General features: G+C 39.7%; 2 protein-coding genes across 2 annotated transcripts in view; one reads left to right on the top strand and one right to left on the bottom strand.

Annotated features, from left to right (window-relative positions):
• RMC1 (regulator of MON1-CCZ1) overlaps window positions 1-1,767 on the top strand; it is a 42,486-nt gene extending 40,719 nt beyond the window's left edge. The window contains exon 20 of the mRNA XM_060243905.1: window positions 1,567-1,767. Within this exon, the coding sequence (XP_060099888.1) occupies window positions 1,567-1,646 (80 nt within the window). The 3' untranslated portion in view covers window positions 1,647-1,767. The remainder of the gene's footprint in view (window positions 1-1,566) is intronic.
• NPC1 (NPC intracellular cholesterol transporter 1) overlaps window positions 1,660-22,836 on the bottom strand; it is a 46,285-nt gene continuing 25,108 nt past the window's right edge. Inside the window, exons 9-25 of the mRNA XM_060243903.1 lie at window positions 22,505-22,731; window positions 21,813-21,913; window positions 19,648-19,750; window positions 18,926-19,115; window positions 18,515-18,697; window positions 14,112-14,226; window positions 13,122-13,249; window positions 12,889-13,029; window positions 11,678-11,767; window positions 11,293-11,483; window positions 10,075-10,190; window positions 7,949-8,078; window positions 5,704-5,904; window positions 3,782-4,013; window positions 2,862-2,975; window positions 2,388-2,550; window positions 1,660-2,248 (exon numbers count right to left, since the gene is read on the bottom strand). Coding sequence (XP_060099886.1) covers window positions 2,166-2,248; window positions 2,388-2,550; window positions 2,862-2,975; window positions 3,782-4,013; window positions 5,704-5,904; window positions 7,949-8,078; window positions 10,075-10,190; window positions 11,293-11,483; window positions 11,678-11,767; window positions 12,889-13,029; window positions 13,122-13,249; window positions 14,112-14,226; window positions 18,515-18,697; window positions 18,926-19,115; window positions 19,648-19,750; window positions 21,813-21,913; window positions 22,505-22,731 — 2,508 coding nt within the window. The 3' untranslated portion in view covers window positions 1,660-2,165. The remainder of the gene's footprint in view (window positions 2,249-2,387; window positions 2,551-2,861; window positions 2,976-3,781; window positions 4,014-5,703; window positions 5,905-7,948; window positions 8,079-10,074; window positions 10,191-11,292; window positions 11,484-11,677; window positions 11,768-12,888; window positions 13,030-13,121; window positions 13,250-14,111; window positions 14,227-18,514; window positions 18,698-18,925; window positions 19,116-19,647; window positions 19,751-21,812; window positions 21,914-22,504; window positions 22,732-22,836) is intronic.

The raw sequence follows: 22,836 nt of genomic DNA, 5'->3' as shown, positions 1-22,836 counted from the left end.
AGAACTTGTATCAGTGTATGCCAAAGAACATGGCTAAGAGAATTTCGAGACAAGATTAACAGTGCAATCCTTTGTAGAGTTATTCCATTTTAAATGTTTGTATCACTGGGTTTAGACTGAAATAAACCTATTTAGGATTGTACTAAAAGAATTAATATTGAATGTAGATCAGCTAGTTAGATACGAAAGTATTCATATAAGTTTATTAAGACAACTGAACAGTTGAGGTATTCTTACAGAACCTGCCATACAATTTTGCCATTAGCCAAATATCTAAATAAGACTTAAGGTACATATTTAAATTAGTGCTTAACATTCTTGAAAGTTCAAACAAATACAAGCCTGATAAAACCCAAAGTAATCCAGTGTTATCAGTACACTTTTAATATATTTTCTAAATGTTGTAACAGGCACTGCACCTCTACAGAGAGTAGGTCTGATTTGACACAGTCGGGTTAAAGTTGGAAAAGACAGCCCTAAGTAAATGCTAGAACGGTTTCCATTTGGTACTAGCAAGACTGAAGGTATTATGAATAATGTACCGGGGTGGGGGGAGGAGTCCTGGTAGAGGAAAATTTTTTTAGGTTTTCCTTGGTAATTTACTGAGCAATCACACAGACACAAAATGTTGCAATAGATTGCTTCTGCTTGATAATCGTGCTTCATACGGCTTCACTGTTGTAGCACTTGCTATCTTGTCAACTGAACTTTTCTGATGTTCTTATGAGGACTGTAAAAACAGTACAGTAATATATAGATAGCATTTGCTAGGAGTAATAGTATCTCCTAAAAATATTTCATGGAACCACTGATCAGTGTAGCTGCATATCATTATACACGCTCAGCTTCCTTTTCTCTAGTAGGGCGGGGAGGGGTGTGGTTACTCAGATCTATATCCATACATGTCCATCCCAGTTCTCATTAGAGGAAAATCCAAACAGTATATCTCAATGTCCATAAGGAGTCTTTCACACAAACAATTCCAGAAACTATGTACAGTTTAGCCCCCGTCTAGTGAAAACCCTAATCTTATTAGAATAGCTCCAGTGCATAGAAGCCCTGAGGCAAATTGCTAGGTTGAATTAATCTAACCTAGTGTGTTACCAGCTGTACTAATAGTTACTGAAACTGGCCCTCTCATACGAAGACAATTTATCCTATTTCATGAATAGAAAGTTAGCTTGGGAAACTAAAGTGTCATCATAGTACCCATAGTCTAGTATGGCTTTCTACCAAGTCATTTGTCTGACAGCCGTTTACAAGACTTCCAAGATACTTTTTATCTGTACAATAGCTGTTTCTGGATTACTAAATTTTACTGCTCCAGATCAAGTTTTAATTGCCTCCTTTTTTCCCTTATGACAACTACTTCTGCTTCATGTATGCTAACTGCCTGATTGGGAAGTTTAAAGTAATGCATAAGTAAAGCCTATGGTAGTTTAAGCAGCAGCTCCTCAAGTTCAATAGCTTTAAAAAGTTAGGCTTGTCAGATTTGATACCACAGATGTTGTTTTGCTCTAGCTGTACAGTAATGTTTACCTTACAGTATGTGTTCTTGTTTTATAGGAGAACACTGTGAAGAGCATGTCATGTATTTTAAGCAAGTTTTTGGAGATCAAGCTCTAATGAAGCCTACCACTTCCTGAAGCACTCAAGCTGTTTCAATACACACTGTATAAACTTAATTTATTTCATTTATGTACCTACAAAAATCCCTCTTTTATAATAAAGTATATATACAGACCCTTTGGCAAATATTAAAAATTACAACATTGAGTGATGGCTTTTCTTAAAATAGAGCCCAAAATTGCATTGACTTGCATTTTAAAAAGTGTCAGTGGTTCAACAATCTCTTCCCACGTGTGTCACTTTTAATTTCACCAGGACAGCTATTCCTCTTCTTTGAATAGTGGTCTTTCTCTTAGCTAACAGTAGTAATTTAGGATCCTGTTAGTGCTTTTAATTTTAGTAATACTGAAATGCAAAACTACATGTAGTTCTCCCTGGTTCCAAGCTGTTCAGTTGCTGTGTTGCTGGTATTGATCCATCCAGTAGTGTTTCTAGGTGTGAGATGGTTATCATGGAGATTTGCTACAGTTTATTTTTATGAAAGGCCCTTCCAGCCACTAATTCCAGGAATCCACTGACCACTTTGTTTAAAATTGCTAGAAGAACAGGAGCTTCTCTCTTTCTGTACCTTTGTTCCTTTCTTGAAGTGCACGTGCTTTAGCTTTATTTACTGAAGGCCCTGTGGAGGGGCAAAACAAAGTTCAAAAAATTATTTCCCAGTGTGATATTTCTGCATATTCTCCACGGACTGGAGTAACCACTTAAGACTGTAATGCAAATGACTTAGTTTGTCTACAGCAAAATAACAGAGTCCTTACCAATATAACTAAGTAGAACAGGAAGAAATATTAATCCGTGGGTTGCTCCAAGCAGTACCATGGCCAGATACATCCTGAAGTAGAAAATCTGGAAGATCTGGGATTTTGAAAAGGCAAGCACTACTATTCCTCCAAATTTTGTGAGTGTAATACCGCTGAAAACCTGCCAGGGTTAAAATAAATTTGATTTTAAACATGTGTAATAATGTACTAGAGGAGTGACAAAAGAGGTACATGTTAACCATATTTTACACGGAAGATGTTATTGTCCTTGTGTACACAAGGAATTAATTTAATACTAAAATGTTTAGTTTTTCTTCTGTTAAGTTACAGATTCATTCATGTACTCAGGCTCCCAGGTGCCCACAGGAGGAAGTCTGCTGCACTGAGGGAAAGGAGACCTGATGAGGCACTGAAACATGTCCTGAGCTACTTCTACTCCTATGACAACATAAGTTACACTGCAATACTTACAGAACTGCCCATGTGGGATAATGCCTCTTCAGCTCGTTCTGCTCTGCTGGGTTTTGTACTGACTGTGAATGCTCTTGTCACATGGCTACAGAACTCAACAGAAATGCCACAACTCTGGAAGAAAAACAGCATTGGCAACAGTTTATTATGCTCGCTAGCTTTACAAACACCCTGGCAGCAGCCCAGTAGCCTGTGAATGAGGAAACTCCTTCAGGCATCCCCATCTGAGATAGCGTGGTAAGAACAGTCAATAATGGGGGGAGGGGAGGGAAGAGCCTGCATGGGCAAAGCTCATGGTCCTTTGGGGCAAAAAGGAGCCCAGAGCCCTGTCTTTCCTTCAAGCCCACCCCCCAGGGCTGGCTTGTCTCCAGGCTGCCCTTTGAAAACTAAGGGTGAGTTAGGGTGTAAGAGCCAAACTTCTTCCCGTGACTTGCAGGGAGGGAAGGGAAGCTAGAGATGAATCTGAACCTCCCTCCTCTCATTCTTCTGAAGCTCATCTCCAGCCAATGCCAGATAGCAGGCTGGAGGGCAAGCTAGTCTCAGGCCTGACACATTGCTGCAGAATGCTTTTATCAACCATGGAAAAAAATCACACTGCAGCTTCTCCATCCCTCCTTACATAGGAGCATGTTCCATTAAAGAGACTGACTTCAAATAAGTATCTTTAGGATGTTTTACAGGATTGTGCTTCATGAAAGGATCTCTTTCTGGGAGTCATCCTTTATTTAAACATATGCAGTTGCCCAGCCGTTACACTGGTTTATGAGTTCTAATGTAACTGAAGTCCAGAACATGACATTTTATTGTATTACACACAGCAATACTTTTAAAATTTTGGAGTGGTACTTTTCTAGGAGTTAGTAGACTCATTGTTCTGCAGTATGAAGTATCAATGTATTTTTATGTTACCATGGGCTTACCATGACAAGGTTGACCAATGAAACCGCATTCAAGCTGATTCCCCAAAGCCACATGACTCCAAACATGTTGACTAGTATCATAGCAATGGTAAGGGAAACGATGATTGCAGCCCACACTTCAAAGCCGAGCAGCACCACTGTTACTAGAAATATTGCACCAAGCGAAACTACAAGGTTGAAAATGGTGTCTCTCACAATAGTGAGGTATTGTTCATAAAAAACATAGAACACACTGAAGAAAATGAAGAAAAAGCACTGTTAGAACTAACACTAATGGAAGCAATATTTCAGAACCTAAATATCATTGAAGTTTTTCCAAAAAGGGAATTCATTTGAAGTTATTCTACCTTTCCTTGAGCTCAAGGCAACTCACAACATAGCAAATGCTTATTTAAAAAATTGGAACTTTTTTTTTTTACAAAATTATCACCCTTCCATCCACTCTCTTCACATATTAAAATTACAAAAAAGTAGTCTTACAGCTTTTACAATAAGTAACAGCCCTTTACAGTCACAGGCATAAAAAAGGTGCAGACAAAAAAGTCAGGGTGCAAAACTTATCAATGGAAGTGGGGGTTTATTTACCAGATTTTTAATCTTCACTGCTATGATGATTTCACCCTCCCTCACAGGGTTTCCCTTTATCTTCTTTTTGGCTGTAGCCTCTTTTTCTTTGTTTTTCTCTGGCTGTCCCACCCAGTTGTTTGAGTCTATGTAAGTAAAAGCTGACCCAGCCCAGGGAAAAGAGGAGAGACTAAAATCCTTATGTCCTGGTTTAATAATAGCACCTGAAAGGCTGGTGGCAATAAACTTTTAAATTTAACTTTGAAGGGAAATGGAAAAGAAGAAATCATGCACAGAACTTATGAGGGGAACAGGCAACAGGAATAAAGTAACTTGGTATAAAAATAAACACCAGATAATTTGTCACAAACAGGTACCTGTTTCTGTTATTCAGGCAGGTCTTTAAACTTGAGATTTTTTTGGCTGTCTCTACTTACATAAACAAGCATAAGCTTCTTGGTATCACAGACAATGAAACTGGTTATGGTAGGAACATTAAAGCAAATTCCAATTTCCCTTCTTAGCCACTAAATAGGGATCATTCCCCTTCTCTAGGAACTATTTCCCTCAGACTTTTATTGGGATACTTCTTGATCCTCTCACTCCCTTAATCTTCCCACTCGTCATTTCTTAACTGCCACTCCTACCTGCCACTCTCAACTGAAGAATTCTATTTGAATTCCCTGTCACTCAGGGTTCTCACACTTGGTTACAGCATTAACCATTTACTGTCTGTCACAACTGAATGCTCCCTTTCAGTGCCTCAAACCTCCAGCATCAGCTGCTTGGCAGCTGGGGTGGAGTGGGGGCTGCTAGAACAGTTCTAAAGACCTGCCTCTGCAAAACACATCCATTAGTTATTTGGAAGGTCAGAATTCACTATTTTAAATATTACTTTGCATTAGAACTGTCAAGCCTCTGCTCCCTAGCACCTATTTTCTAATGCTGTGGTCAGCAAGAGAAAAATATTTATCACAGAGTTTGTCAGTTACTGGAGGAGTGTGACATCACTTTCAGATTTCCACTGTAAGTGATGTCATGCCATTCCCTGATGACCCCCCCCTTCTCTCACTGGTTGCCATCTAAGCACTTTTCATCTCAAATATTTTAGCTGCACGAAATTAAGAAAACTGGTTTCTAATTTGTAATAGCCAGATTCTGAATGTTAAATGATGAGTAAAAGTTCTTAAAGAAGACTTCTGAACTGTTACAATACTTAACATTTGCAGTAATTTAACACTCAGACTAACAATTTGCAGTGCCACCCTAACCCAAAGACCACCACCTTCTCACTGTTCAGACAGAGAATGGTAGTGGTGGTGGAACAGACCACCTTGCCTGTGAAATAATCCATGTACCTGTAAGGGAAAACATGGTAGTTTTTTTCTTTGATCCCCATTGTTTCAGTAATATTGGCTGCTATTATTTGTGCTTTCTTCATTGCGTCAATGAAGTCTGCTGAGGTTTTCAGCACTGTATGGAAAGTCATGAAGTAAGTCGCTCCAACTTCAGAGTTGTTGTGCAGTAAGTCAACTGCAGAGCTATACGCTGCATGCCCCCTGTAAAGAAAAGCATAATTAACAAAGCAATTTGAGTAGTCAGAACATTCAAGGGGATCAAGTCCAACAAAGTGCTAGCATAGCATACTGGTTAGAGTGTCAGACTATGATCTGGAAGATCCAGATTTGAATCCCTACTCTGAAGTTTGTCAAGGGGGCCTGCGCCAGTCACACACATTCAGTATAGCCTACCTTACAGAGTTTTTGTGAGGATAAAATGAAGAAAGGAGAATGTAAGTCACCTTGGGTCCCCAGTGGAGAGAAAAGTTGGGTGTTAATAAATGTGTTATGTATGTGGACCCTGTGTTTAAGGTTGGCTGTTAGTTCCTGCCTGGCTCATTGAAGCCTTTAGGACTGAGCTTGGGGACATGGAAACAATGGGAAGCAGGATCCAAATCTCTGCTTCCCCGGATCAATCACCAGCCCCCTGCTGGCTCAAATGACCCAATGACGTTCTAGTGTGGGAACTTTAGAGTGTATATAGTTGGCCCTGTTTGACCAGTTTAGAGCTTAGTTTAACTGCTGCCATGCTGTAATCACAATAAGGAGCTTTGAGTCACCACAACCAAGTCTCCTCATGCATCGAACCCACTATTTAATAAAATGAATAAACAGCAAAATTTCACTAATATTTAGGATTTACACAGCACTTTACATATTATTTTTTAAGCCTTGCAGTCCTTCAAGACAAGCCAACAGTAACCAAGACTGCAATTGTATCTGAGGGAGAAGGGCACTAGATGCTCAAGACTACCTAGTGAGCTTATGCTAGTGGTGAGTTCTCAACTAGAAACTTCCTAAAACAAACATTCATACCTTCAGACACTATGCACTAGCTCTAGAACTCTGCTCCTATTAGGACACTGTCAGAAGCTGCCACAAATCAAATCTGAGTACACCAACTACAGACTTCCTTTTGAAGTCGAGTACCTATTTTCTAATCCAAGCACATGAGGGAATACAGCATTTTAACAATAAAGGAAGAAAGTATCCCTAAATAGATATTGTGATATTGAGTGTTCTCACAGAGCTCTCAAGACAAAAGGACAAGAATAGTATAAACATAAAATTGTAGAATGCAAGATTCTCTTCACAACAGATACTCCATTAGAAGAACATAAGAGAAGCCATGTTGGATCAGGCCAACCAGTCCAACACTCTGTCACACAGTGGCCAAAAAACCCAAGTGCCATCAAGAGGTCCTCCAGTGGGGCTAGAAGCCTTGCCACTGTGGCCCCCAGCCCCAGCACAAGAATACAGAGCATCACTGCCGCAGACAGAGAGTTCCAACAATAAGCTGCGGCTAATAGCCTCTCCTCCATATGCTTATTCATATGGATAATCCATATCCATTATCTCTCTTAGGAGGCTCTGGACTACTAACGCTGCTATCTTTCCGCTTCCAATTACCACTGTCTCCCAATAACTATAAATGTGCTCAGTTGGTTACAGCTCCAACAATGGGGTCATGAAATCTCTCTACTACAGGGATAGGTGAGCAAACAGCACTTCATTAGATCCACATTTGCACCATTAATTTTTATGTCTGTTTTATTTGCTTCAGAATTTCAATTAGAGTAAAAGTCTTCCCTTAATCAGAAAAGCAGAGATCCCTGAAGTTCATACAGTTTACCTAACTTACATGTTTCTCTTCCTTATTAGGAACAAATCCATTTAAAAGGCTCCAAAATACCAAATGATTTGAAACTCAATTATGGATACTTCTATGACTGCAGTATCTGAACATTTTTTTATTTTATCTTTTTTGCCATCAAGTCACAGGCGACTGTGGCAATCCTCTGGGGTTTTCAAGGCAAGAGACGTTCAGAACTGGTTTGCCATTGTCTGGCTCCAAATCACAACCCTGGTATCTCTTGAAGGAATCCCATCCAAATTCTAGTCAGGGCCAACCTTGCTTAGCTTCTCAGATTTGACGAGATCAGGCTAGCCTGGGGTTATCCAGGTCAAGACATCAACATGACTGAATAAGGCTTATTTTTAAGAAAATTACTTAATTTAACTTTTTCAGCATAGCAATACATACCCTTTCCCACATTTTGGATTAGGGTTATCGGACAGGAACATTGGGAGAAATTTCATGAAGTCTTCACCCTGGGGTCTCTGCTTTCCTTCAGGAGTTAGTGGCCGGCATCGTACACAGGATGGATTAACAACTGCAAAAATATTGTAGAAAGGGTTCAAGAATGGCTATCAGCTACCATATAAGAGAAATAGACATGTAATGTTTTGCAGAATAACTACAATTTTTTTAAAAAATCAGTTCATCAGATGCAGACACTGCCTCATGGAATATTCCCAAAACAAAACCAATTCAATGCCAGAAAAGAGGCTGGAAGTCACGAGGCAGAAATATTCCCAAAATAAAACCAATTCAATTTTGGAGCAGCAATCTTGACAGGAACAAAACTTCAAAATCATGCATTCCAATTGTTAAGTTGTATTTATCAATCTATTGACTGATTATTGGAGTTTCATCCTGCCCTTCCCTGCACATAGAGCTCAGGGTGGCTCACAACAGATTTATGTTCTGCCTCCTAAACTACATAACAGCATGATGTCTTGTGCCAACAACCCTATCATACTGAAGTTACATAAGGGAGGCTAAAATGGTTGATGTTCTCAGAACACTGATTTCATTCACATGTGCCAACTGCAGTGCACTGGCTGCTTGAAAGTAAGATGGATACAGCTGTTTCATGTGCCTAGTCCTCTGTATGAAGCAACTTCCTTTGCAGTTCTTGCAAATGCTACCACATTCAAGAACACCTTGTTTTAATACCTGAGTAGGCATAGTGACTAGCAAGGGGAACTGCATCCAGGAACAGTTTGATCTGTAGACCTGCCTCTATACTACTTTCAACAGACATTTAATTCACAGTATAGGTCAGGGGTGGCCAAACATGCTTAATGTTAGAGCCACATAGAATAAGTGTTAGAAGTTTGAGAGCTGCAAGACATGAATGTCAGAGATGTTTGAGGGAGAGAGGAAAATAGATGGAGAAGTGGAAAGAAAGCAACTTTAAATGCATTCTCCAAGCTGCTGGCTGGTTTGGCTTGTTGAAGTGATTTAAAGAGAGAAATGCCCTTTTCAAGATGGCTGACGGGGCAATGGGGGCTTTGAGAGCCACACAATAGGTGTGAAAGACCACAGTTTGGCCACCCCTGGTAAAGGAGCTCAACACAAAACTCAAGATACATGTGACCAGTATAGTTCTATCTGGAGAGATGACATGCTGTTAGATCCTTATCATAACCCTGATTTAGAATGTGTGTACTCGGAATGGGCAAAAAAAGTATTTTTTTGGGTTTGGATATATTGAACCCTCCAAAATCAGTATTCTCTGATATTCCCAAATTCCATTGTTGGTATGGCAATAGAATTCAAGAATTTTTCAGAAAACCCAAAAATTTTCAGTTCCATTGGTTTCCATAGTGTTTAATGGATAACTAATCTAGGAGTCTCTGAAGAGCTCTGTTTTTTGAGGCAGATGCACACAATTTGCTGCATAGCAAAAAAAAAAAAAAGTTCAAAAAGGATTGGACCAGAAGATCCAATTCTATGGGCACCCAAGGATGGTCCCTGCATCCTCCATTGCTTTCAATGGAGGGGGGGAAGCATTTGACAGTGGTCTCTTTAAATGCCTTCTCCAAATCATTCTGTGGTGGTGGCGGCAGTAGTGCAACTCAGCAAGAAAACTCAAAGGCATATGCTGAGTCTGAGTTCACTTGCTGAGTCCCACAGCCACAAGGCTTGGAAGGTCAGGCCATGGTCTCCTTAAATGCCTACTGCCTTCTCCAAGTGCAGCAGCACTACTCAGCAAGTGCCCTCAGAAGGCTTCACTAGCCGAGTCATGCCACAGTGGTGGCAGGGCTTGGAGGAGAAGGCTTCTTGGTATAGCTGAATGCACAGGAATAAAAGCCAAAAAAAAAAGGGGGGGGGAATGAAAGGAAAAAGAAAAAAGGCTTTTTGGGGAGTCAGCTATTTTGGCAGCCGAATATATATCTGTGATCTGCATTCAGCTTTAAAACACCAGTAAGGTATTTTTGGGGGGTATTTTAAAGATTCGAATAAATTGAATGCATGCCCCTAGTGTGTACCTTGTATAAGAAAAATGTTTTGGAAAACATACAAAGAGAAGCCAACAGTACCTGAAGCATTGCAGAACTGTTCTGTGGCGTTATAGACTCTGCAGCAGGAAGACTGTGGTTTAACCCAGTCAAAGTAGTCATCAATCCAAGAAGAAGGAGCATAGCCAATTTTTGTGCTAAAAAATGGAAAAAAGAGACATCTTTAGCCAAACACCTCATAGTCCACTTTTCAAAAAGTAACACAACACAACCATGCTCTTTTGGTAGATTTGCAACTGTTTAGCCAAATGAGGTGAAATGAGGTGCGAAGTAGAGTGAACTGGAGTATAGAATTCCTTTTTACATTTACGGTAAAATTCATGGAATGTGTATTTTATAGTTACATCTCCTTAATTTGACTGTGAATAGTTATTTTATAATGTAGTGTGCCACAAAAATGCTTTATGGTGAAATTTCCATGAAAAAAGTCATTGTGTTTGTAACTCAAGCTGATACTTCTGCAGACAAAAGTGAGCCAATGTACATAATCTGGTTTGCAGTCCCAAGGGTAGGTTAAGGGTGCCACGAAGTGGAAAGGAAATGGAATACAAAATATAATCATGCACAGAAAACATGTGGAGTAGAACAGGCCGCAGCTTTATTGATTACAGCACACAGGAGCATTGGCGCAGCACAGGGCATGGATCCAGACACTGGGCAACCTGCCTGCCAGCTGACTGAACCCATCCCCATCCCTCTTGCTGGGGAACCAGGAGTGGCAAGCCCATGATTCCACATGAGGCACAAGCCTTGGTGTAGTGCCCTTGCCACTTGGGATTGGAGCCTTGCAACCAATGCTGAGCTGGGCACACTGCTGCAAGGCCTTGACCCCCAAGACCCCTTAAAGGAGCCCTCAGCTAGGCAGCTGGGCTCACAGGCACAGCCTACCCCCAAATGAATCCAGACCAGTGCCTGAAACAGCTGTGACAAAAAGCAAGAGCATATAAAATTTAAAAACCAAGCAGGAAGAGTGGGATGTTCGAAGCAGCTTTCGGTAAGCTTTTAGCAATTACCAGGCCCAGGTTAGTAAACAATGCAGGTGCTCAACTTTTAGGTATTCTCAAAGAAGAAATGCACCTGGGAATCTCATTCAAACCCTATTAAAATTGAACAGAAATTGTGCCACAGGAACAGTTCATCAGCAGGCCCAGGAGTCACACTTCCACAAGAGTATGTTTCTATTCATGTAGTAGTTAAGATATTTCTATGGACATTTTATGGGGAAAATGGAACACTTACTAGCTACTAATCTGTGCTGCATCGAATATTTGCTGTACTAGGGAATTGTTGTTGCATCCCATTCCACCACAAACCATATTCTGTCCATCCAGAGTAGTATAGTCATGGCCTTCTTCTAGCACAAAATATACTGGAGGACCTGCATGCAAGTATTTACTAAGAGAGTTGAAGTAATCCATCATATATGAGTCCTTACATAAAAGAAGGAAGAAAGATCTGTGTTAGTTCTACAATATTTTAGCCCTTTTGTGCTATTCATATTTCTATTAGACACATAACTATATTATTTTAACTCTGTGATGTTACTTTTCAGTAAACTTGCTATTGTAATGACTTCCATTGAAATCTAGCATGGGGTTTTGGGAAAGACATAAAAGCCACTTACATCTGGCATAGATAATCTTTGGTCCAAGCCAATCTCTACTTTGTTGACCACTGATATACTGAATGACAGAACACCTACAAATACAGATATCTGAAAGATAAATGGGCAAAGCTGATGTAATGCACAAAACCAGAAATTTATACTTAATATTGCAGGTTAATACAGCTCTCATATCTTCCAATATTTCAGATTTTAATGCCCACTTATGTCAAGTTGAATTAGCTGTGTGGTAGAAGCAACAATTAGAAGCTGTGTGGTAGAAGCAACCATATGAATGTTCAAGTGCAGCAAAGTGTTAACTGAATGCTTAAATCTGCTATAGAGGTTTACAAGATTATGCATGAGGTAGAGAAGGTAGAGAAAGAAGTACTTTTCTCCCTTTCTTACAATACAAGAACTCATGGTCGTTCAATGAAACTGCTGAGCAGTCGGGTTAGAACTGATAAAAGGAAGTACTTCTTCACCCAAAGGGTGATTAACACATGGAATTCACTTCCACAGGAGGTGGCGGCAGCAGCAAGCATAGACAGTTTCAAGAGGGGATTGGATAAACATATGGAGCAGAGGTCCATCAGTGGCTGCCACAGTGTATTGTTGGAAGTCTCTGGGACAGTGATGCTCTGTATTCCTGGTGCTTTGGGAGGGGGGGGGGAGCTTCTAGTGCCCTGACCCCACTGATGGACCTCCTGATGGCGCCTGGTTTTTTTGGCCACTGTGTGACACAGAGTGTTGGACTGGATGGGCCATTGGCCTGATTCAACATGGCTTCTCTTATGTTCTTATGTTCATGCTCTTTTGGTAGATTTGCAACTGTTTAGTCAAATGAGGTGAAATGTACAGTGTAAAGTAGACTGAAATGGAGCTTAGAATTCCTTTTTAAATTTACAGTAAAATTAATAGAATGTGTATTCTATAGTCACATGTCCTTAATTTGATTATCACTACTCATTTCATAATGTACTGTGCCATAGAAATGCTTTATGGTGACGTGTTGTTATGTACTTAACCATTAATCAGAGATGGAAGGAGAATTGTATATTGTTAACTGAAGATCAATTTAGATGCCTAATTGTATTTATAGTATTTAAAGCAGTATATACAACACAGTTTTTTTTAAGGTTGAGATTAACTAGTAGTATTTTTACTAATAAGGTTGAGATTAACTAGCATTTTTACCAATAAAACAGAAGCAGACATGAAAATTTGCATACCATAATGGGTCTTATCCAATCTTTAAAAAGAAATGGTGAATATATGTTTTTGAAGAACAGAAACAAGCCACTTTCAGAGTGCTGCACACTGCCAAGTTCTTCGCCACCTTTTATGCAACAGAAAATATCCAACTGATTTTTCTGGAAAATAAAACCCCAAAAGTACAAGAGTGAATGTGCTGCTGAAAGCAGTAACTGCCTACACAGAATGAATTATATTACAGTGGATTCACCTCTTGACGCTTAACATCCAGTCCGAAGAGACTAACAAAGCAGGTAACTTGCAGGAGGAAATCAATGAATACAGCCATTGCAGCAAAGAGTGAGAAAGTACGAACAGCAGGCATGGTAGACAAAGTCCCTAAGAAAGAAAAACAGAAATGTATTACAACACTGCATGGTAGAGAAACAGATATAAAACAATTTATGCCTAAAATCTTGTATTAAAAAAATAGCTAAAAGACTTCCCTTTATAAATGAATGGTTAAAGAATTCCTTAATGCTGTAAGCTGCTTGCTTAACAGAAGAGGTGGTTTCAAGATATTCCATTTCAAGATATAACAGTATTGCAGCTGATAGATGCCAGTTTTACAAACAGCTAAAGATTAAACCTGTTCACTCATTTTACCACGAGATAGTTTTCCCTCCAAACACCTCTGCCTTTAACAAATGAATGCAGAGATCTCACAACCCTATATTGGGGGTTGCTAGGTAACTCCAAAATATTATGTTTATGTTCTTATCAAAGGGTGATTAACATGTGGAATTCACTGCCACAGGAGGTGGTGGCAGCCACAAGCATAGCCACCTTCAAGAGGAGTTTAGATAAAAATATGGAGCACAGGTCCATCAGTGGCTATTAGCCACAGTGTGTGTGTATATATAAAATTTTTTGCCACTGTGTGACACAGTGTTGGACTGGATGGGCCATTGGCCTGATCCAACATGGCTTCTCTTATGTTCTTATTAACAAGTGTGCCTCAGTTAGTGTCACTCAAGGTGGCAGAGAGAGACTGAAAAAGTTAGATTGCTGGGAGGAAGAGACAAGAGGAGAGACTGCAAGAGTTATAAGGAGGAGGGAACAGATGCATGGGAGAGAGAAAAGGAAGTAGGGAAAGGGAAAAACAAGGGGGCTGCCGGGGAGACAGAAAGAAAGTAGGAAGAATGAATACAAGGATCAGAATAAGCTAAAACACAGCAGTAAAGAGACTAGAAATTCTTACCCAAGAAAAAAGCCACTGCCTCTGAAAATGATGACAGGAACATGCTAGGAGCCACATCTCCAAGGATTCGTCCTATCTGCTTATCTAGAGTTTCACCTTGAAGACGGTCATCTCTCTGAAATTGCAATTTATTTATTAGGAATATATCTATATACATTCTGAGATATATCATGGAAATCTTAAGAACAAAAGAACATAATAGAAGCCATGTTGGATCAGGCCAATGGTCCATCCAGTCCAACACTCTGTATCACAAAGTGGCCAAAATGTATGTGTGTGTATATACACAGATACACACACACATATATATACACACACACACACTGTGGCTAATAGCCACTGATGGACCTCTGCTCCATATTTTTATCCAATCCCCTCTTAAAGCTGGCTATGCTTATAGCCGCCACCACCTCCTGTGGCAGTGAATTCCACATGTTAATCACCCTTTGGGTGAAGAAGTACTTCCTTTTATCCGTTTTAACCTGACTGCTCAGCAATTTCATTGAATGTCCACGAGTTCTTGTATTGTGAGAAAGGGAGAAAAATACTTCTTTTTCTACTTTCTCCATTCCATGCAGAATCTTGTAAACCTCTATCATGTCACCCCGCAGTCGACGTTTCTCCAAGCTAAAGAGCCCCAAGCATTTTAACCTTTCTTCATAGGGAAAGTGTTCCAAACCTTTAATCATTCTAGTTGCCCTTTTCTGGACTTTTCCCAATGCTGTAATATCCTTTTTGAGGTGCGGTGACCAGAATTGCACACAGTACTCCAAATGAGACAGCACCATCGATTTATACAGGGGCATTATGATACTGGCTTTTTTTTTCAATTCGCTTCATAATAATTCCCAGCATGGCGTTGGCCTTTTTTATTGTAATCGCACACTGTCTTGACATTTTCAGTGAGTTATCTATCACGACCCCAAGATCTCTCTCTTGGTCAGTCTCTGCCAGTTCACAACACATCAACTTGTATTTGTAGCTGGGATTCTTGGCCCCAATGTGCATTACTTTGCACTTGGCTACATTGAACCTCATCTGCCACGTTGACGCCCACTCACCCAGCCTCAACAGTTCCCTTTGGAGTGCCTCACAATTCTCTCTGATTCTCACCACCCTGAACAATTTAGTGTCATCTGCAAACTTGGCCACTTCACTGCTTACTCCCAACTCCAGATCATTAATGAACAAGTTAAAGAGCATGGGACCCAGTACTGAGCCCCGCGGCACCCCACTGCTTACCGTCTTTCACTGCAAAGACTGCCCATTTATACTCTCTCTGCTTCCTATTAATTAGCCAGTTTTTGATCCACAAGAGGACCTGTCCTTTTATCCATGACTCTCGAGCTTTCTAAGGAGCCTTTGATGAGGAACTTTATCAAAATCTTTCTGGAAGTCAAGGTAAACAACATCTATTGGGTCTCCTTTGTCCACATGCTTGTTCACCCCCTCAAAGAACTCTAACAGGTTAGTGAGGCAAGATCTTCCCTTACAAAACCCATGCTGACTCTTCCTCAATAACTTGTGCTTATCAATGTGCCTACTCATTCTGTCCTTGATAATGGTTTCTACCAACTTTCCTGGTATTGAAGTCAGACTGACTGGCCTGTAATTTCCTGGATCTCCTCTGCTTGGGAAGCATAAGGTCCCAGGTTCAATCCCTGACATCTCCAAAAAAGGGTCCCGGCAAATAGGTGTGAAAAACCTCAGCTTGAGACCCTGGAGAGCCGCGGCGCATCTGAGAAGACAATACTGACTTTGATGGACCAAGGATCTGATTCAGTATAAGGCAGCTTCATATGTTCATATGTCCTCTGGAATCCTTTTTAAAGATGGGGGTGACATTTGCTACCTTCCAGTCCTCAGGAACGGAGGCAGATTTCAGTGAAAGATTACATATTTTTGTCAGGAGATCCACAAGTTCAACTTTGAGTTCTTTCAAAACTCTCGGATGTATGCCATCCGGACTGGTGACTTATTAGTTTTTAATTCGTCTATCAGTTGTAGGACCTCCTCTCTTGTCACCTCAATCTGACTCAGATCTTTCAACACCCCTTCCAAAATTAGTGGTTCTGGAGCGGGCAAACACTTCTCGCCTTCCACAGTGAAGACGGAGGCAAAAAATGCATTCAGCTTCTCAGCCATTTCCCTATCCTCCTTCAGTAATCCTTTTGGTCATCCAAGGGCCCCACTGCCTCCCTGGCTGGTTTCCTGCTTCTAATATATTTGAAGAAATTTTTATTGTTGGTCTTTATGTTTTTTGCAATATGCTCCTCATAGTCCCTTTTTGCCTGCCTGATCACAGTCTTGCATTTGATTTGCCACAGCCTGTGTTCCCTTTTATTAATCTCACTTGGAGTAGCTTTCCACCGCTTAAAAGAATCCTTCTTACCTCTTACAGCTTCCATTACTTTGTTTGTTAACCATGCAGGCCTTTTCTTAAACCTGTTTGTGCCTTTTCTAACTTGTGGTATATATTTTATCTGAGCTTCTAGGATTGTAGTTTTAAATAGCCTCCAAGTTTCCCCAAGGGTTTTGACTGTATTTACACCTTTCCTTTCAGTTTCCTCTTCACATGCCTCATCTCAGAGAATTTACCCCTTTTAAAGTTAAACATGGTTGTGCTGGTCTTTTGGGGCAACTCCCTATTTATACAAATGGTGAAATCAGTAACGTCATGGTCACTGCTCCCAAGCGGTGTGATCACCTTTACATCTCTCACCAAGTCTTGGGCATTACTTAGGACCAAATCCAGGATTGCCCCACCCCTCATAAGTTTTGTGACCATCTGCTCCATAGCACAGTCACTGAGAGCATCCAGAAACTCAATCTTTCTCTCGACCTGAACACATATTGACCCAATCAATCTGCGGGTAGTTAAAATCACCTATTACGACACAGTTTTTACGTTTAGCCACTATCTTTAATCCTTCCATTGCTTACCGTCTTCCACTCTCTCTGCTTCCTATTAATTAGCCAGTTTTTGATCCACAAGAGGACCTGTCCTTTTACTCCATTACTCTCGAGCTTACTAATTTAAGAGAGCTTCAAATGAAGTTAAGGCTAAGAACTAGAAATCTGGAAGTCTTACATTATTTCTTGAAGTGTAAACCAAAAAATACAAATGGCAGAATCATATTGATTTGGACAATGATTGGAACAACTAATAATAGACTTAGGACTTTTCGCCTTTCCATAAGTTTTGAGAAAATTGCCAAGAAACATTGGTTAAGTCACCAATTTGATTACAGACAAATCTGTTCAATCCTATACAAATATCCCATTCCTACATGATATGCTTCATTTTGTATTAAAAGGAGATGGCGCCTATGACTGCTCTCTTTGTAATCCCTGGAACAGATACCATTACTGGATGTTCTAGAAAGCATACATTCCTAAATCCTGAATTTTCTTTTTTGCTTCATCTCTTGTCTTAGTCCCTACTTTTCTGGCCATATGTAATAGATCAGCAGTCAGAGAAACTGCCTTTCTCCTTTACACATCACTTAACAGCAATATTATTAAAAATAATGACATGAATGTGATACAAAAGAACAAAAGAATGTGAACAAAAGAACAGGTTTGTAAACAGGCATCTATGTCTTCAGTTAATTTGGTGGGAAAGTTTTATTAACGAAAAGAAAGTGCTAGGTCTCCACCCCCACAGCACCCTTTCAGACTGTGTTGCTAAATTATTTGCTCTGACTCACCATCATCGTAACTGTTCATTTTTATGGGTTAACATCATGTAGGATTATTGGCAATACTGTGATAGAATGAATCATGACGTAGCTTTTTTCAGCAGTTGAAAACAGGTAAGGCATGCTACCATCTTTCAAATATTATTTGAAAATGCCTTATTATTACCATTTTTCTCACTGCGGCAGAGGCAGTGGCATCTCTTACCCCACTCTCTCTGGACGCCCTTGGCCATATTGTCAACCATACCTATCCACTGACAGGTTGTTGAAAGGATAAAATGGGGGAGGGCAGAATGATGTTGCAAGTTTCTTTGGGTCCCCCATTGAGAAGAAAAGCAGGAGAAATATGTATGTATAATAAATAAATTGGATTTTAGCAAGCCAGATTCTACAAGTAGATAGCAGCCAAAGCTTTCACTGAGCTTACCAATAATTAGGAGGTACTTAGCAACTTATAAAAATTTCTTCAACAGGATCATTTTACAATAATGCTTTTTTGGCACTCAGTTGGTCCAAACAAGGTTCCCCAATTAAATGGAACACAACAGAACCATAATAGCTTCAAGTGTTTGACTTGTCAGTTTAAAAGCACAAATCAGAGAAAGAATATAGGACTAAACTGAACACTGATGTCTCCCATTAAGGTAATTCACTGACAAATGTATATTTGAACTCAGTATATATTTTAGAAATAACAAATACCTGAAAAGTCTGAACAATAATGAATATGTTGTCTACTCCAACAGCCAGCACCAAAAATGGAATTACTTCAATCACAATCAATGTTAACGGGACTCCAAAGTAGCTGAAGATTCCCAAGGAACATGCAACTGAACTCAGTACAATGATAACGCCTGCAATGCCTAAGGAAATTTTTGAATCGACCTAACAAAAGACAAAGCAAATCGCACCATTAATTATACTTACAGCTAGAACACGTATACAAAAACATTTTGCAGGCTTAATACCAGTGATCACAAGTGCACTCTGATTCATGTCTTCATAACTAATCCACATATACAGATCTGGGGGAAATTACTGATAATTCTGAAACATCTTCATAAAAGTCTTAACTGTTAAGCGCAATTCCACAACAAATGTAAAGATGCATACCAAGAATCTTCTAGCACTCTTGATGTGTCCCAGAGCTATGGAGACATACATAAACATGACGACATAGCTAATTACAACAGTGTTGACATCACCATTGCTTTCCCGGTTTATTTCATCTTCAATGCTACGTTCAGCAGAGAAAGAAATGGTCAAATTTGGATTGCTGTAGTTTTTCACAAAATTGAGGAACCTGAAATAAAAATCAAAGCTTTCTTAGAAATCCAAAGCTCTTCCAAAACTACTCACACAGGCCAAAATAATACTCCTCTCATATTAATTGTACAAAGTGCTACATTCGTCATGGAGACATATGCTGGTTGGGAACCAAGGGACTGCTTTTTAATACCGAAGACAACATTGTTGTTTTAGTTTTTCTGGATAGCCAATACTAACTCATAGACATGATTCACACTTTTAAAAAGTGAATAGACCATCTGCTAGTAACCTAAACCTAACTCATTTGCTCAGAGGCATGTGTGAGAACAACTGTCAAATTGGAAACGCTGAAAATTTATGTCTGATGACCTATTAGAATTTTTCTAACACAGTTTCTGAATTACACAGATTCCACTTTGCAAACATGATGCAATCACTGAACAACTTTTATTTCTGTAACCCACACACCCAAGTGGAGTTCAGTTACTAGCTGAGATTATCTTGTGCAGGAAAACTCTCCAAGAATACAGAATATATTTCAAGTTAGTTTTATTAGAAAGACTTACTCCTTTTCCCAAGCCAGAGCTTTCATCAGTTTTCCTGTGTCATTATAAAAATTCTTAACAGGAAATGTAATCACAAGGGCTGTGGCATTATTGTAGTTGTCACCTATGCAGAGAGAGGAGAAGCATAAAAGTAATTCTGAAGGGATAGCAGAGAAAGGTGCTTCGCTATATGCATTAAAAGCATATACTAGGAAGTTAAAATCCCCCCAGCAGCATTATTTTAAAACTTCTCCCACTTTTGTTGTATGCTGTCTCACTGACTGCAACTCATCAAGTACTACGAAAATAAAGCCTATTTAGGAAAGGAAAGCTGCCCTGTGCAAGCACCAGTAGTTTCCAACTGGTGACATTGCTTTCACTACATTTTCACAGCAGACTTTTTATGGAGTGGTTTGCCTTTGCCTTCCCCAGTCATCTACACTTTCTCCTCAGCAAGCTGGGTTCTCATTTTACTGACTCGGAAGGATGAAAGGCTGAGTCAACCTTGAGCCGGCTACCTGAAAACCCAACTTCCGCCGGGGATTGAACTCAGGTTGTGAGCAGAGTTTAGGACTGCAGTACTGCAGCTTTAACGCTCATGGATATAAATCCAACTGATCTAGTCTCAGGTGAACAAATGCCCCCCTATTATTTGCTTTGCCCTTTTCCCTTCCCCACACACTAGACTGCACTATTCCTTAACAATTTAGGCATAGAAACTAAAGCAGGAGCCACAGACTTTTTGAGTTTGAAAGTACCTTTGGAATTCCAACACACCCACAGTAGGCAAAACCAACCACTAAATGTCAAGGTCATGCAAAGCATCCCCAACAGTAACTCTTCAGCATTTTGGGCACAAGCTCTTGTGCTATATTTATTGTATAAATTACAGTGGAATAGTCTGTTCCACCTTTCATATTTGTATGTTTTGGTTTTGCCTCATGGGGTGGAGTCCCTGCTCCTTAGTCCTGTTGGTCAAGTTAGAATTGTAAACAGCACCATCACCTTTGTCCTGAAATCTGCTGTTCCCATCCTTGTATCTTCTTTCTAATAAACAAATGTTGTTTTAAATGCACCTGTCTCTGCTGTGTGAACCCAAAAGGAGGGAACTGTGGGACTCCCCTTCCCTGATTTGCAAACAAAAGGGAACATTACAATTGTTTTAACATGATGCCTTTTAAAATGAACATATTGTTTAAGCATATTTTCTTGCATACACACGGCTTTTGCCTTCAGTCATACAACGAAGATCTTTATGCTGTGGTAGCAGCTGCTGACAAAGTAACTTTTAAAAAATATGCACAGCCTATCAGAACTCCAAAGGTCAATCAGAAACCCTGTTGGGCAAAAACCCAACTTGGTGCGGTTCACTTTCTAAAAAAACTGGCAGGCACCAGGAAGTGTGTTAGTAGGCACCATGGCAAGTGCAGGCGCCATTGCTGGGGACATCCAAACTAGATCTTCCCTCTCCTAAACCGACTTTGCCCCCTACCTCAACACATTGATATTCTTAATGGTGCCAAAGCTTCTAATGCAGTATATGGAATTGTAGACTCCAACTATTCACTGCAGTTCTATAGGATATTCTCTCTAAAACAAGCTTTATATCAACATACAAATATTTAAACAAACAGAATAAGAATACTAGTTCATACTGTTTTCAGTAAAATAAACTGCAACTATCCATTAAAAAAGATTTCCCCTCCAAATTATTATATCTAATGAGCTATTTATGTGACCCTCATTCTATGTTCTCTGTGAATCATTATAAAACACTGGCGAGACTACAACAGCCCCATATAGCAATATGGCATTTCTGGCTTCCACTAGGTGACTAGATTTTTAAAAGTCACCCTGCTGAATTTTTTGCCTGGCTAATTTTGTCTTGCTAATTCTTGTTGGTCAAGAAAATGCAGTTTGTAATTACGAGCATCTCCATCCTGCTCACCATGTGATGCCCTCCTACACAGTAAGACAAAAGGCTAGGCAGGTCCTTCTATCAATCTGGGATGTTTAAGAGTCTCACAGCTTATGTTGTACAGGCTAGAAGTTAAATACTGAAGCTGTGCTGTACTGGTGAGATTACAGAAAATGACTTTACAAGTCTTAAATTCACTTGACTTTCAATTTCCCCTCAAAATGAATTATCAGGCTTTCCAAAGTCATGTCAGCCCACAATGCTTTACCATCATATCCTCCCAACACCAGCCATGGAAAGACAGGTCCACCAAATGTTGCCAAGCATGGGTCATGGAATATACTTGTATCGTTCAGAGATGCCGGAGCCCTGTAAAATTCATTAAAAATGCTGAAAATGATCCAAGTGGCAGGACAGTACAGAGAAAAAGCAAAATGCACATTACATATGAAACTGGTACATGAAATTAGATTTTATATTCAACAAATATGCAAAAATTTACTCCATAACAGCTAACCCAGAAATTGTTTCTTGCAGTTAGCACATAAAAGTTATTCAATAATTCTGTTAAGAAGTCCTTATTCATGAAATATTTCATAAGAAACACTTCATTCAACTTCTTCTTTACTCTGGTGCCTTGCTTTATTGCTTACCATCTCAATCCTAAGTACACTTTGTCTAGAATTTTCCACTGAAACCAACAGAAGTCTTCTTTCCAAGCGAGTGAATTTAGTAGTAAGGTATAAAAGTCTTCAAAAACCCAAACCCTTCCAAGCATAGACATTCTCTTTATGAGTTCAGCTTTATTACACTGGAACACCAGTAAACCAAGAATCAAGTCACTCACTCCTGTACAGACAACTAATAATAAAAAGAAAGTCAGCCTGACAAGCCAACATTAAAAAGCAGGTTTTAAACCTAGCCAAATATAAGAAGGGGTGAGGAGTTCCCTCTACTTACTGGACACAGTACAAGAAGTGAGAGTGGTAATCTGTGTAGACATAGAAGTGGTCACCATCTGAATGATCAAGGACAGAATGACTGTTCTGGAAATAGTTGAGTACACTCAGGATGGTACAGTTGTTATTGTAGGGGGAAAGAGGTGCCAGGCAAATGTCCTTCAGCATTACGGTGTCATTATTATAATAAGCAGTTATATTTTCAATAGCATCCTGCAAATCTAGCACCTGAAAATACGAGAAATCAAAAAAACAAAATGGCATTTAGTAGAGAAATACAAGAGATTTCCCCCATGTTCATGCATTGAAGTATTTTATACAGTATTTTGACAA

This window comes from Heteronotia binoei, chromosome 7, assembly GCF_032191835.1.
Source record: "Heteronotia binoei isolate CCM8104 ecotype False Entrance Well chromosome 7, APGP_CSIRO_Hbin_v1, whole genome shotgun sequence".
NCBI lineage: Eukaryota > Metazoa > Chordata > Lepidosauria > Squamata > Gekkonidae > Heteronotia > Heteronotia binoei.
This window is presented reverse-complemented; position numbering and strand designations above follow the sequence as displayed.